The sequence below is a fragment of the Oryza glaberrima genome, chromosome 4 (genome assembly GCF_000147395.1).
Source record: "Oryza glaberrima chromosome 4, OglaRS2, whole genome shotgun sequence".
NCBI classification, from domain to species: domain Eukaryota; kingdom Viridiplantae; phylum Streptophyta; class Magnoliopsida; order Poales; family Poaceae; genus Oryza; species Oryza glaberrima.
Genome location: NC_068329.1, coordinates 8,323,778 through 8,335,017, shown reverse-complemented (window position 1 = coordinate 8,335,017; position 11,240 = coordinate 8,323,778). Strand labels below are relative to the sequence as shown.

Genomic DNA, 11,240 nt, shown 5'->3' with positions numbered 1-11,240 from the left:
TCCAGCTTCGTAGCTAGGATTGGTTTTTTTAAGAACAGAGAGGGTATACAATTAAACAAAGTAGCAATCAAATTCCAACCTATCTCTCGTTTTGTAACATCTTTTCAATTTCTATGGAGCTACAGAATATAAAGTAAACTCTACCATTTTCACAAACTTTGTTCATACTTGTAGATATATTTTTATTTTTTTCCAAAATTGAATTCAAACAAAATTCATTGAACCCTACCGACGGTTTCACCTACCATGTCCCCACAATAAACTCAATTACCACGCAGTAACCGCCGGTAGGCGACACCCTTATCACAACCAGAAACGGGTGCATATACAAATGGTACAAGGGTATAGGGCATTTCCGAATAAGGATAATGTACATGATCTCTTAGCTTATTCTCAATATACCTATCATTTAAGGTACAAATAAGCCCGATTACGATTCCCATTACACTGATAACCGATCAAGCGTGATCAAAAAGTGCTGAAATGTCTACAGGGAAGACTGCAAACTATCATAATGTAACTAAACGATGTTCATCAACGTACATGGGACTTGCATAATTCACTTATTAGTACCTACTGACCAACACAAAATCATCGTCGTCAAGAACCCGTGCCTCGTTCTCACCCACAAAGTTTTCCCGTCCAATAGATTCAACGATTCGGACAAACTCTACCCTCTTTTCAAGAGGAAGAGGTACATATGGTAATCTGAAAACAGGCCTTACCACTCCAAGCTGAGCCAGGGCAGTGTTGAGAGCAATCGGATTTGGCTGGCAAAACAACCATTTCATCAGGGGAAAGAGCTTCTCATTTAGCGTCTTATTCTCCCCTTCATACATGAGATCGTGCATGAGACCAGGAATAAGGTTGCTAGCCACAGAAATAACTCCAGTGGCACCATATTTCCACCTAGAATCATGGCATTCATCATCATTACCACTCCATATGGTTATACCTTTGTCAGTGTAGCACTTAACCCTCTCATGTCCAACACATTCTTTCACACCTGCCAAGTTTGTGAAACTTGAAACAGCCTCAATAACTGCAGGAGGAATATCCTGGCCAGTCCTAGATGGAACATTGTAAATAATGGTTGGACCCATTGGGAGGACAGCCTCAAAATGAGATATCAACCCTTCGATAGAGGTCTTCCCATAGTAAGGATTGATATGGAGAGCCGCATGCATACCTACAGCAAATCCCTGCTCTGTTGCATGAATAGCCTCTCTTGTTGAGTTACTACCTGTGTTGCCTACCACTTTAACTTTAGCACCAAAGCAGTTAACAGTATGTCCAATAAGCATGATGTGTTCATCCCAGCTCATAAGGTGGCCCTCTCCTGTTGTTCCTCCAACTATTACACCTTCAGCACCACCATCTATCTGCATATTTATCAGTGAATCATATGCTTCAAGATCAAATCTTCCATCAGGCAGATATGGGGTTTTGACCGCTGTAATTACTCTGAGACTAGTGATATCAGCTGTTGATGTCCTGCGGATCAGAAAAAGGAAGATCAGATCTCAGCAGCAGATAGGTATCAAGCACTGAAATACCCATGTGCAAAAAAGGGATCACATGATTATTAAGTTACAAATTTACCAAGCACAAAATTGGGTTACCATTTACCAAAAGATTATACAGGATTATTTCATTTCACAAAATTGGAAATAGCAAGAACATCTTATTTCTCTTTAACGCGTGAATGATTATTCCTGATAAGACCTGAACTTGATACACATGAAGCATGTCCTCAGTAAGTCAGCATCCAACTTATACCGTTACACATCACCCGAGTGAACAGCACACAAGCAAACGTATGGCTCTAAGTAGCAATTTCGGATTTTGGTACAAGGTATGAAGAGATTTGGTGCTGGCATGGTACACATTGAATTCAGCAGGGGAATAAATGATTTCGGAACATGATAAAGTAAAATTGGTTACAAAAATTCAATTAGAACGGGATGTGGACATGTGAAGTTCTGACTGAAAAGTGGCAATTGAAAGTAGTTTACGGGACATCTTAATGTTCAGCTAAGCTTATGGAAACATAAATAAAACAAGGAACCAATTCTTTCCTTCCAAACTGAGAAGATTACCGATTTTTCACTTCAGTACTTCGCATTGGAAGATAATCATCAAGGGTGATGGCCTGCAATGCAAACTTTCCTCTGCTAATCCTGTATGAAAGTACTTCTTGTGTTAGGGTGTTGCATATGAAAGTAGAAAATGAATATGGGGGAGTTGATGAGCTAAATATCCTTCATCACTCCTTAAAATGACAGAAAAGAAGTTGCACAAATCGTCAGAAGTACAAAATCCTAAATAATTGAGATGGTAGCATATATATTTGGTTGGATAATTCACGCATTACAAAGCATAAGGCATCATGAATAAATGAAACTAATTTGGTGTTTTAGATGCCGCTAAATTTTTCTGTAAGCTTTGTCAAATAAGTTTCACTTGGAAAAATGTCAAAGCGACCTATAGTATGAAACAGAGGGATTACTTGGCAATTGCAAACCTGTTTTTATGAGGTATAACCTGTGTGCATTTCTTGTTAGTCCAAGAAGGCTACATTAGTCTTGGTAATATATTTTGATGGTGTGTTTGTTTTGTATTGAAAATGCAGCTATATTTTTCTATAAACTTAGTCAAACTTGAACATATTTGACTAGGGAAAAAGTCAAAAATGACTTATAATATGAAATGGAGGTAGTAGATGCTAATCCAAATTATACTCCCTACCATTTGAAAAACTCTGTGCGGTAAGATTGCAAGACATATTTCAAGCCAACTAGTACTTGCTAGTCTAAAATGTAATTCCTTTAGTGTTTGCTCCCAAATTAAAATAATACCTCTAAAATTGCTACAGAATGCACAATCATATAAAAATCCCCTATTTTCAGTATTGCACAATAACTCTTGAATCTATACTACTCAGCGGTCCAGGTTTAGAATTAGCCCTATGTAGTTGATATTTAACTCATGGATAATCTCTGGGAAACTTAGTCGCAATCCGCGCATCAACGAAAATAACTGCACATTCCGTAAGAACCATACAGACTCTCAAGCTCCAACATCTGTATTGCGCAGCTGAAGCAATCTATATCAAATCAACCAAAAATGGTATTCCATAAGTCCCCAATCAACACTACCAAGCACATCCCATCCGCTGGCATCCCCAGCAGTTTGCCGTGATGGCTTTCAAATAGAAGCCGGGTCTCCGGACCTTCCCTCAAAAAAAAAAAAAAAAGCACATCCCATCCATCCAGGTCTCACCCGGTCGATCATTCCGCGCAGCAGTGAGGAATGGATAAAAATCAAAAGGGAAGGGGCAGCAGTAGCCAAGAGAGATGAAAACGACCTGAGCAGCGGCGCCGGTGCAGCCACGGCGGCGGGCCAAGGTCGCGCCAGCCGCGGAGCGGGTCCCAGGGCGGCGGCGTCCTTCCACGCGAGGCGGTGGGCGCCCCCCGTGCTGGCGATCAGCAGCGACGCCATCCTCGCCTCCTCCGTGGAGAAAGAACGGACTAGGGTTTTGGCGTCTCGCTGTGGGGAGAGGGGAGAGTGCAGAGGGGATGGGGGATGGGGGATGCGCCGCGGCGGCAATAAGCGGTGCGCAAGATTTGTTTAGCAGTTTAGGTCGGACTTGTGATCGTACTGGACTACTGGTGGTGGTAAGGTGGAACTGGAATTTGCAAACCGCGGTCGTCGGTCGGTTCCGGTGGGTCTCGGACTCTCGGTAGGGAAATTCCACGGGAAGCGAGCGGTGCAGAAGCGAGTTTCTATTTTTTTTTCTTTAACCTTTTTAATTTTTAAATTTAGAAATAAATCCCTGCAAAACTTAATGGACGCGACTCCGGCTCGGGCACCCGATGGAAGGAGGCTAAAATCGGACACTGACGTTAGCATGACGTTAGCACCCGATTTACATGCAAAACTATTTTAAAAACTGATTTTTCTCTTAAATTACTTATCCAAGCACCATAAATTCGTTGCAATTAAATCTTCAAAACAAGACAATACATGGATATATTCCGACGAAAAAATTAGCTTATTATTGAATTATTTTTAAATGTTGCACGATGTTCCACCGAGTATATCGGAATTGTTTCACTAAGTAGATCAAAAATATTTTACTCGTTTTAATCAGGTGTTGTTTCACCTTATATAAAAACAATGTTTCAGCAAATAGAAAAAAATGTTTCAGTTCACTGCAACATTTGATCCATACATAGTGAAACATTATAAGTACACTAGGTGAAACATTTTTCGGTGGAACAAAAAATGAAACGAATTCCCTTAATACAGGGGGTTTCCAAAATATGTGGGTTTTTTTGTTACAATGGAATATTTCAGTTCGCTGCAGCATTAGATCTATATATAATGAAACATTATGAGTACACTAGGTGAAACATTTTTCGTGGAACAAAAATAAACCAAATTCCCTTAATAGAGGGTTTCCAAAATATGTGGGGTTTTTATTGCAAAAAATATTTTAATTCACTGCAACATTAGATCTATAAATAGTGAAACATTGTAAATACACTAGATGAAACATTTTTTGTAGAACAAGGGGAGACAACTGGGTGGGTCCAATGGAGGTGCGCACGTGGGGGGGCGGGGAGCGACCGATTTGTTAAGAAACTTTAGGCTTGGCCGATGAAGGCCTGGCCCAAATACACTTATTGGGCCCATCACCGAACTTTCTATATATTGGATTGCACTGTATAAAGAGAGGAGGAGGCAACTCATTGTACAGTTGATTGGAGGATTGAATAGAAAAGAGAATCTCATCCCTAAACTTTGTGTCTCCACTTTTATATGATTACAGGACCCTCTTGGACTACTTCGTGTAGCTGGAGGGTTGTGTAATACGTTATCAGCACGAAGCTCTATCGGAGACCAAGGTTGAAAAAGGGTAAGAACTCAACAATCCACTTTGCATCTCGTAGATTAAATTGCAAAAATGAAATCCTTGCATCTTGCTCGTTCCGTTTTTGTGACTCCCGACGAAAACCGCCATCGCCGACATGGTGTACAATAAAGTGGGCCCCACTTTATTGTACACCATGTTTTGGCTCAGAATGATTGCTCATTTCTGAGTTCTTGGCCCATCCATCCATAAGTCTCATTCTCACAGTGTCTATTTGATTGATCGATTGTTGTGCTGTCGATTCTCCTCCATTTTGATAGCTTCTCCTGCATGATTAGTTTTCCAAGCACATAGTGGAATAGAATGTTTTATTTGTGAAATAATGCATTGCAAACACAGCTAGTCTTCATATATTGGGTAGTATTCATGGTTGAAACTGGTCGATAACGACCGTCAACAAAACCCCCTAAGCTTGAACCTTTACTCGTCCTGAGTAAAGGACAAAAGGAATAAAGACTTGATTGTTGATAGGAGTTGTTGCAATGCTGTATATCTCAAAGATACAGATGCAAGGTATGTGTACTCTCTCTAAAATCAAATAAGTTTGACACGGTGGCTTACCCTTACCCCTGATTCCCACGAGACACTGCCTCTCCTTGTCTTGAGCGGTTGTGAGACAGAACATCAATTAGAGCACTAAGCACCCAATCTTTATTCAACTATCATTCCGGAAGTTTTCAAATGATTTTGCAAAAGAAAGCCAAGTTCCTCAAATGATTCTCTCGATCACTCAAAGTGTATGAATATGGATTCCTCGCCAAATTTGCCTTTTTGATTCCTACTCTAAGGTTGATATATGGAGCTCGGTAGGGATCAAACATGGCATACTTGTATTCACATTTATTACTAAGTCAAAAACTTTGACTAAAATAGATGATAAATCATGCTCGAGATCAAGATCATGCAAAGTGTGTGTGAATAATATGGTGGAAAACTATGATGGAAAATAAAATGTGGATAAAAAATGCTTCTCCTTTCTCCTTTGTGCTTATGCTTTTCCTCCAAAATATGAATTTATTATTTTTCTCATAGCCATACATTTCCCTCTTTTTTTTTCTTTTTTTTTGCAAAGGATTTTTGTTTGGAAAGGAAACATGGATGGAGAGCTTATTCGTGGATAATGATAACATGGATATGGTGGATGATATGGATGCTATCTTCTAGTGTAGAAGCTTAGCATATGTGGGTGTATGATCTTGATCACAGAGCATGAAAAGTATCAACACAAGTCACAAGGATTTGACAAAGTTTAATGGAATTACAAGAAACTAGAATGTATATGGTTTAATCAATATGAATATTTTTGGCTTTGGTAGGAATTTATATCAAATGAGGAACTTTCAAATTTATCATTTTGGAAAATAAAACATACGGAACTCAAGTCAAACTTAGAACATGATCATAGCAACTCTTATTTTACTATCTCATATCTCGCAACAACCTAGACTCAGATCAGCAAAGTGCAGCTCACTTACCTTAGGTTCCCGGATAATATTTGGCTTCTCTTATTCAAATTTTGAGACAGTACTTAACCATGAATCCATATATGAGAGATATCAAACAGAGCAACTATTCATCATTTCAATATGAAGAACTAAGCATGTCTTACCTAGCATATTAAATCTAACCTATCTTTTTGGTATTTTTGGTTTTGCAAATTTTTATGTTGTTTTTAGGTTTATAAATGCAATGCAAAAATTTAAACATGCAGTTTGAAAAGGAAATATGCAATGTGATACAAGTTAACTTAGACATCTCCCCCCAAGCTTGCTTCTTGCTATAGCTCATGGCGGGGATCAAATCCCTGGTAGCGGTGAAACGCTTGCCAGTCAGCTTGCTGTTGTTGCACTATTGTGTTGAAGTTTGCGAGCTGTGTATCAACAGACTGCTACCGTTCCAATGATTGTACCACATAATCCTCCAAGGTGTGTTGGACATTTCCCGCTTGCAGTTCAAGTGTATCCATCCTCCGGGTAAGTTCTCCCAGATCCCCTTAAGAGGAGACTAAGCAATGCCTCCAAGATGATGGAGGTAGACCACTTGAACTGAAGGAGCGCGAGTATTCCCAGTGCAGCTTCTGCGGCTCATGCCACCGGTTGTTGCTAGCATTCTGTCAGAACGATCCTCCGGCATCATGTTTTGGGATTTGGATCCAACCGAGGCATCCATGGTCGGGTCCCAACTGTCCCTGTACATCTGCTGCTGGTGAAGAGGAAGACGCCTCCTGAGGTGCTTCTCTCGCCATCCGTCATGTTACCCTGCGTGAGACATCACGAGGCAACTCCGCTTGGAGTGGAATGGTTAGTTCTCGGCAATTATACAAATGAAACTCCGGGTTAGGTAACAGAATCTCATTTGTATAGCCGGGAAACAAAAATATAAGATAATCATTTGGACCATGTTTGAGTATGTGGCATTGAACCAAATAGGTCTCATCAACATAAGAGCGGGTAATAGGAATACTTGCATATAAAGCAGAGTCCCAACTCTTCATGCTAAACGAGTCACCAAAGAAATACACTAAACAGGACCAGACAACTTCACATTTTCTGACCATTGCTTGATCATGGGTTGAACGGGTGAAACTTTGTTTTTTTTTTAACCATGGCATACAAGAGGACTAGTTCGCACTATCGGGATAACAGCTCTAGGAAACAACGTGAAACCAAGCAACTTATGCAACAGCCTTAAGGTAGGATTATGGATGTCATTAGTTCTAGCCTTTCTATAGGATGAGAGACCCGAAATACTTTGCCAAAACATGCGCTTATTAAAATCAAGAAATGTGTCCCTGAAATTAACTTTGCATGTTTTGTCAAAGCCTAGATGCAAGCTAAGGTCTTTCCAAGAAAGGTGATATTCCTTGCAGAATAACTGGAAAGTAACACCATCGCCTACCTCTAGCAAGGCACATAAAAACTGCATGGTAAGCAAACGGGAACCCGGCTCATCTACACATGCAAATTTATCCCATCCTAAAGCACGCCAAATAGTATGAAACTCAGCATCCATCCCTATCCTTTTCAGAAGGTCGAGTCGTATGGTCAGGTCTGAGCACACGTTCGGTCTTTCAGCATATGATAAGCTTGCATTTCCCGGTCGCCCACGAGGTCGAGATCGAAGTTGTCGTACTGCCTTGGTGGAATGTATGCCTCCTCCATGGATGCATCCGCGGAAGAAGGTGCACTCGGCTTATTGTGTCGGCTTGTCCGTAAGCTTGACCGTCTCTTGAATATGCCCGAAAGTCGTTTCTTCATAGCTACAACAAAGAGCAAGAATACAAGACTACTCGGACGAGGGTTAAGCAAGTACCCGCCGATTAACCTTGCACCGAACTAAAGCAAACTTGTATATGCAAAGTGTCTAAACTAAATGCAGCGAATTGTGTGAATTTGAGGTAAACCTGCAAAACTTTGAATGAATTTTGGAGCAAGGTTTTTGAGAGGGAGTGAAAACGAGTTAAAATGGTGTGATTTCCCTCTCTTAGCCGAGCTGCATATATAGTGCATGGATAACTGCTAGTAATGGCATGTGGACCCCACTAGCCGCTACCCTGCAGAAATTTGCAGCCAGCCGGTGCCAGGCCGGTTGGTTCGGCCGAACCCCCGGTGGACCCAATCGTCCCCATATTTTGCTGTTGGATTCCAACGACTAGTGTGGTGGTGGCCATGCAAACTTTTGCCAAAAATTTTATTTTATTTTGCTCACAAAAATTCATTTGAAGAATTTGCCTCAAATTCGAACCTCAATGCGTGCTTTGAGAATTCAAACATTCTTTGATGCAATGGGAAATAAATATGAGATAGCTACCAATTTACCTGTTGGCAAGGGCGACGTCGTTTCAGGTCTGATGAGCACGACCGTACCTCCGATGCATTTAGCTCGATGAGGCACCCTGTTCCGGAAGTACAGGAACAGGTGTCTTCTCCTTAATCCGCCACACCTTCTTTGCCTTAGGTGCAGGCAGCGGCCTCTTCATAACTGGGAACACAGGTTGACCGACATGTATTCCCGGCTTCTAGGATGCCGGTTTAAGGTACTGACTATTCCTCGTTTTCTTCCCGCTCCAGGAAGTTCATCATGAAAGTGTTGAGGCTATCCGTCCTTTGGTGTTTTACTTTGACCTCCTTGTGGGTTCGGTCCATTCCTGATCTACCCCATGAAGCAATACTCCATCCTTGGTCTCCTTGTGGACGATACCCGTAGTTGTTGGTCGTGAGCTTTGACATTCTCACAGGTTTTTGGACAATCCATCCCAGAGTGGCCGTCATTGCCACAGACCTCACATGCCATGTGAGAGCCCAGGGCCTTAACGGTACCCTGCTTGGCGTCCTTCTCATTGTTGTCCAGTCTCTTCATAAGGAGATCCAACTGGGCGGCAAGCATTTCCGTCTCATTGACGGTGTGCATACCGCATTGACGGGTTTATGTTGTTTCTCGCTCCAACCCATATTTGAGAGCCTCTTCTCAATCAGATCAGTGGTATCTCTGACCATTTTTAAGAAGGGTGCTCCTCCAGCAGCAGTGTCCAGTTGATCCCAGGACGAGAGTGTTAATCCGTTGAAGAAATTCTACAGGATGAGCCACTCGTCCATCCCATTATGAGGACGGGCGGTGACGCATTCCTGCAGCCTTTCCCAAGCTTCAAGAATGGTTTCATTCCTCGTCCGCTGCAAAACAAATATTCTTCCATGAAGAGCGTTCGTCTTGCCCATCGGGAAGAATCAAGAGAGGAATGCCGTTGAGCGCTTATTCCGGGTTTTCACCGTTGCACGGTTGATGTAGAACCACTATTTTGCTCTCCCGAGGAGGGAGAACGACAACAGTTAGAGTCTGAGTCCTTTGACGGTATACGTGCTACAGCTTTCCAGGAATTGCTGCAAATGAGCATTTGCATCCTCCTTAGGCTTGCCACAGAACGGGCAAGCCTGCGCCATCGTTAATTTAGTTGGTCTTCAAATTAAAGTCACCATCTCCCCTGCTGACTTGGGTTCCAACTGGCATGTTACCAGCAGAGGGAGCAGCGAACTTGCAAAGGGTCTTCTCAGCCATATCGTGCAATTTTGGTGGCGCGAAATTGGCTGGTCTAGTTGCCGATAGAGTAATCTTGAGGATGAATGATAGGGGTCAGCTTCACTTCACCAGTGACTCCAGATATGAAATTGGTCGGCAGATCAGAACCAGTCCTGTACTACCCTGTTTTCACATAAAAGAGAAAACAAACAAGGTTTGCCTACAAAGGACAATGACTTATACAGAGGTAAATATAAAATTATTAGAAAGTAGTAAACTCTTAATCATTTATCTTCCCCAGGCAACGGCGCCAGAAATGCTTGTTGGTATTTCTTAGCGACACTACTGGAAATATAATTCCCAGCAGTAGCACTAGAAATAATCCTGGTATATTATGGTTACAGATCCGCAAGCGCACGGATATACCATTGTAGCATTTCAACCGGTGTTGGCGGTTGTTAAATGCCGATTCTATACCGCCAACGGCTACATAAAGATCAGATAATAAAACATCCAACATAGTGATAGGTGTTTAATCTCACGTATTCCACAAGTGTATTTGTATGCAGGTGATAAACCCCGAAGTTGGGAGGAAATCTAGACTAAAGTGAGGAGAATTCTATATCCATACAAGGATAGGTTGTGAACTTCATCGAGGTATCAGTAAATCAGCCCAAAATACCAAGAATTGGATAGAGGAGGACCAGGGGAGGACATAGGCCAAAGGCCAGGCCAGGAGGGCCCAGCCCAGGTTCGCCCGAACCCCCTGGTTCGGTCGAACCCTGGTAAACGCCGTTGGATCCAGGTTTTGGCGTGGACGGTCCTGATCATCTCCTGATGGCGGTTGCGGGGCATTTGCGACAATTCGCATAGTACAACTGTCATACCTACCTCTATATAAAGACCTCACTTCACTCACGTCAATACACACTTCCAAGCTTGAGCTAAATTATAAGAGGCTCTATTGTACTATATTGTATACTAGAATAGGAAGAGAGTAGAGTAGAAGGAGTCGGAAGAATTCCGGAGTTGTCGGTAATCTTCTCCTATTTCTTTTATTTTGTTTATTACTCTGAATTCAATATAACATTCTTCTTGAGTAATTTAGATTTATCTTGTGAGAATTATCTCTTGGTTAGTTCGTAATTAGCATACGGGATTATTGTTCACTATAATCAACCAAAATATAGTGATTGCTTTGGTGAGTTATAAACACTAAAGTAGATATTAATTGCTTAGACGTGGTGTTTAGGTAATTATTATCCAGTAATTGCTGCGTATCCCACAGTAC

At 41.7% G+C, this 11,240-nt stretch overlaps 1 protein-coding gene across 1 annotated transcript; it reads right to left on the bottom strand.

The window, feature by feature from the left end:
- Positions 1-345: 345 nt before the first annotated feature.
- LOC127770003 (4-hydroxy-tetrahydrodipicolinate synthase 1, chloroplastic-like) lies at positions 346-3,699 on the bottom strand. Its single transcript, XM_052295673.1, has 3 exons — positions 3,368-3,699; positions 2,100-2,180; positions 346-1,494 (listed from the first exon to the last, which is right to left on the bottom strand). Exons 1-3 carry the CDS (start codon positions 3,499-3,501, stop codon positions 567-569), a joined length of 1,143 nt encoding a protein of 380 aa, XP_052151633.1. The 5' UTR covers positions 3,502-3,699; the 3' UTR covers positions 346-566.
- Between the last annotated feature and the right edge of the window lie 7,541 nt (positions 3,700-11,240).

What these genes read in the sequence shown, in the direction of transcription:
- LOC127770003 (XM_052295673.1), bottom strand. Translation starts at nt 3,501, where the DNA reads ATGGCGTCGCTGCTGATCGCCAGCACGGGGGGCGCCCACCGCCTCGCG. An exon ending in GCACCGGCGCCGCTGCTCAG is followed by an intron (nt 2,181 to 3,367) that starts GTCGTTTTCATC and finishes ACTTTCATACAG; the next exon opens with GATTAGCAGAGGAAAGTTTG. An exon ending in AGTACTGAAGTGAAAAATCG is followed by an intron (nt 1,495 to 2,099) that starts GTAATCTTCTCA and finishes TCTGATCCGCAG; the next exon opens with GACATCAACAGCTGATATCA.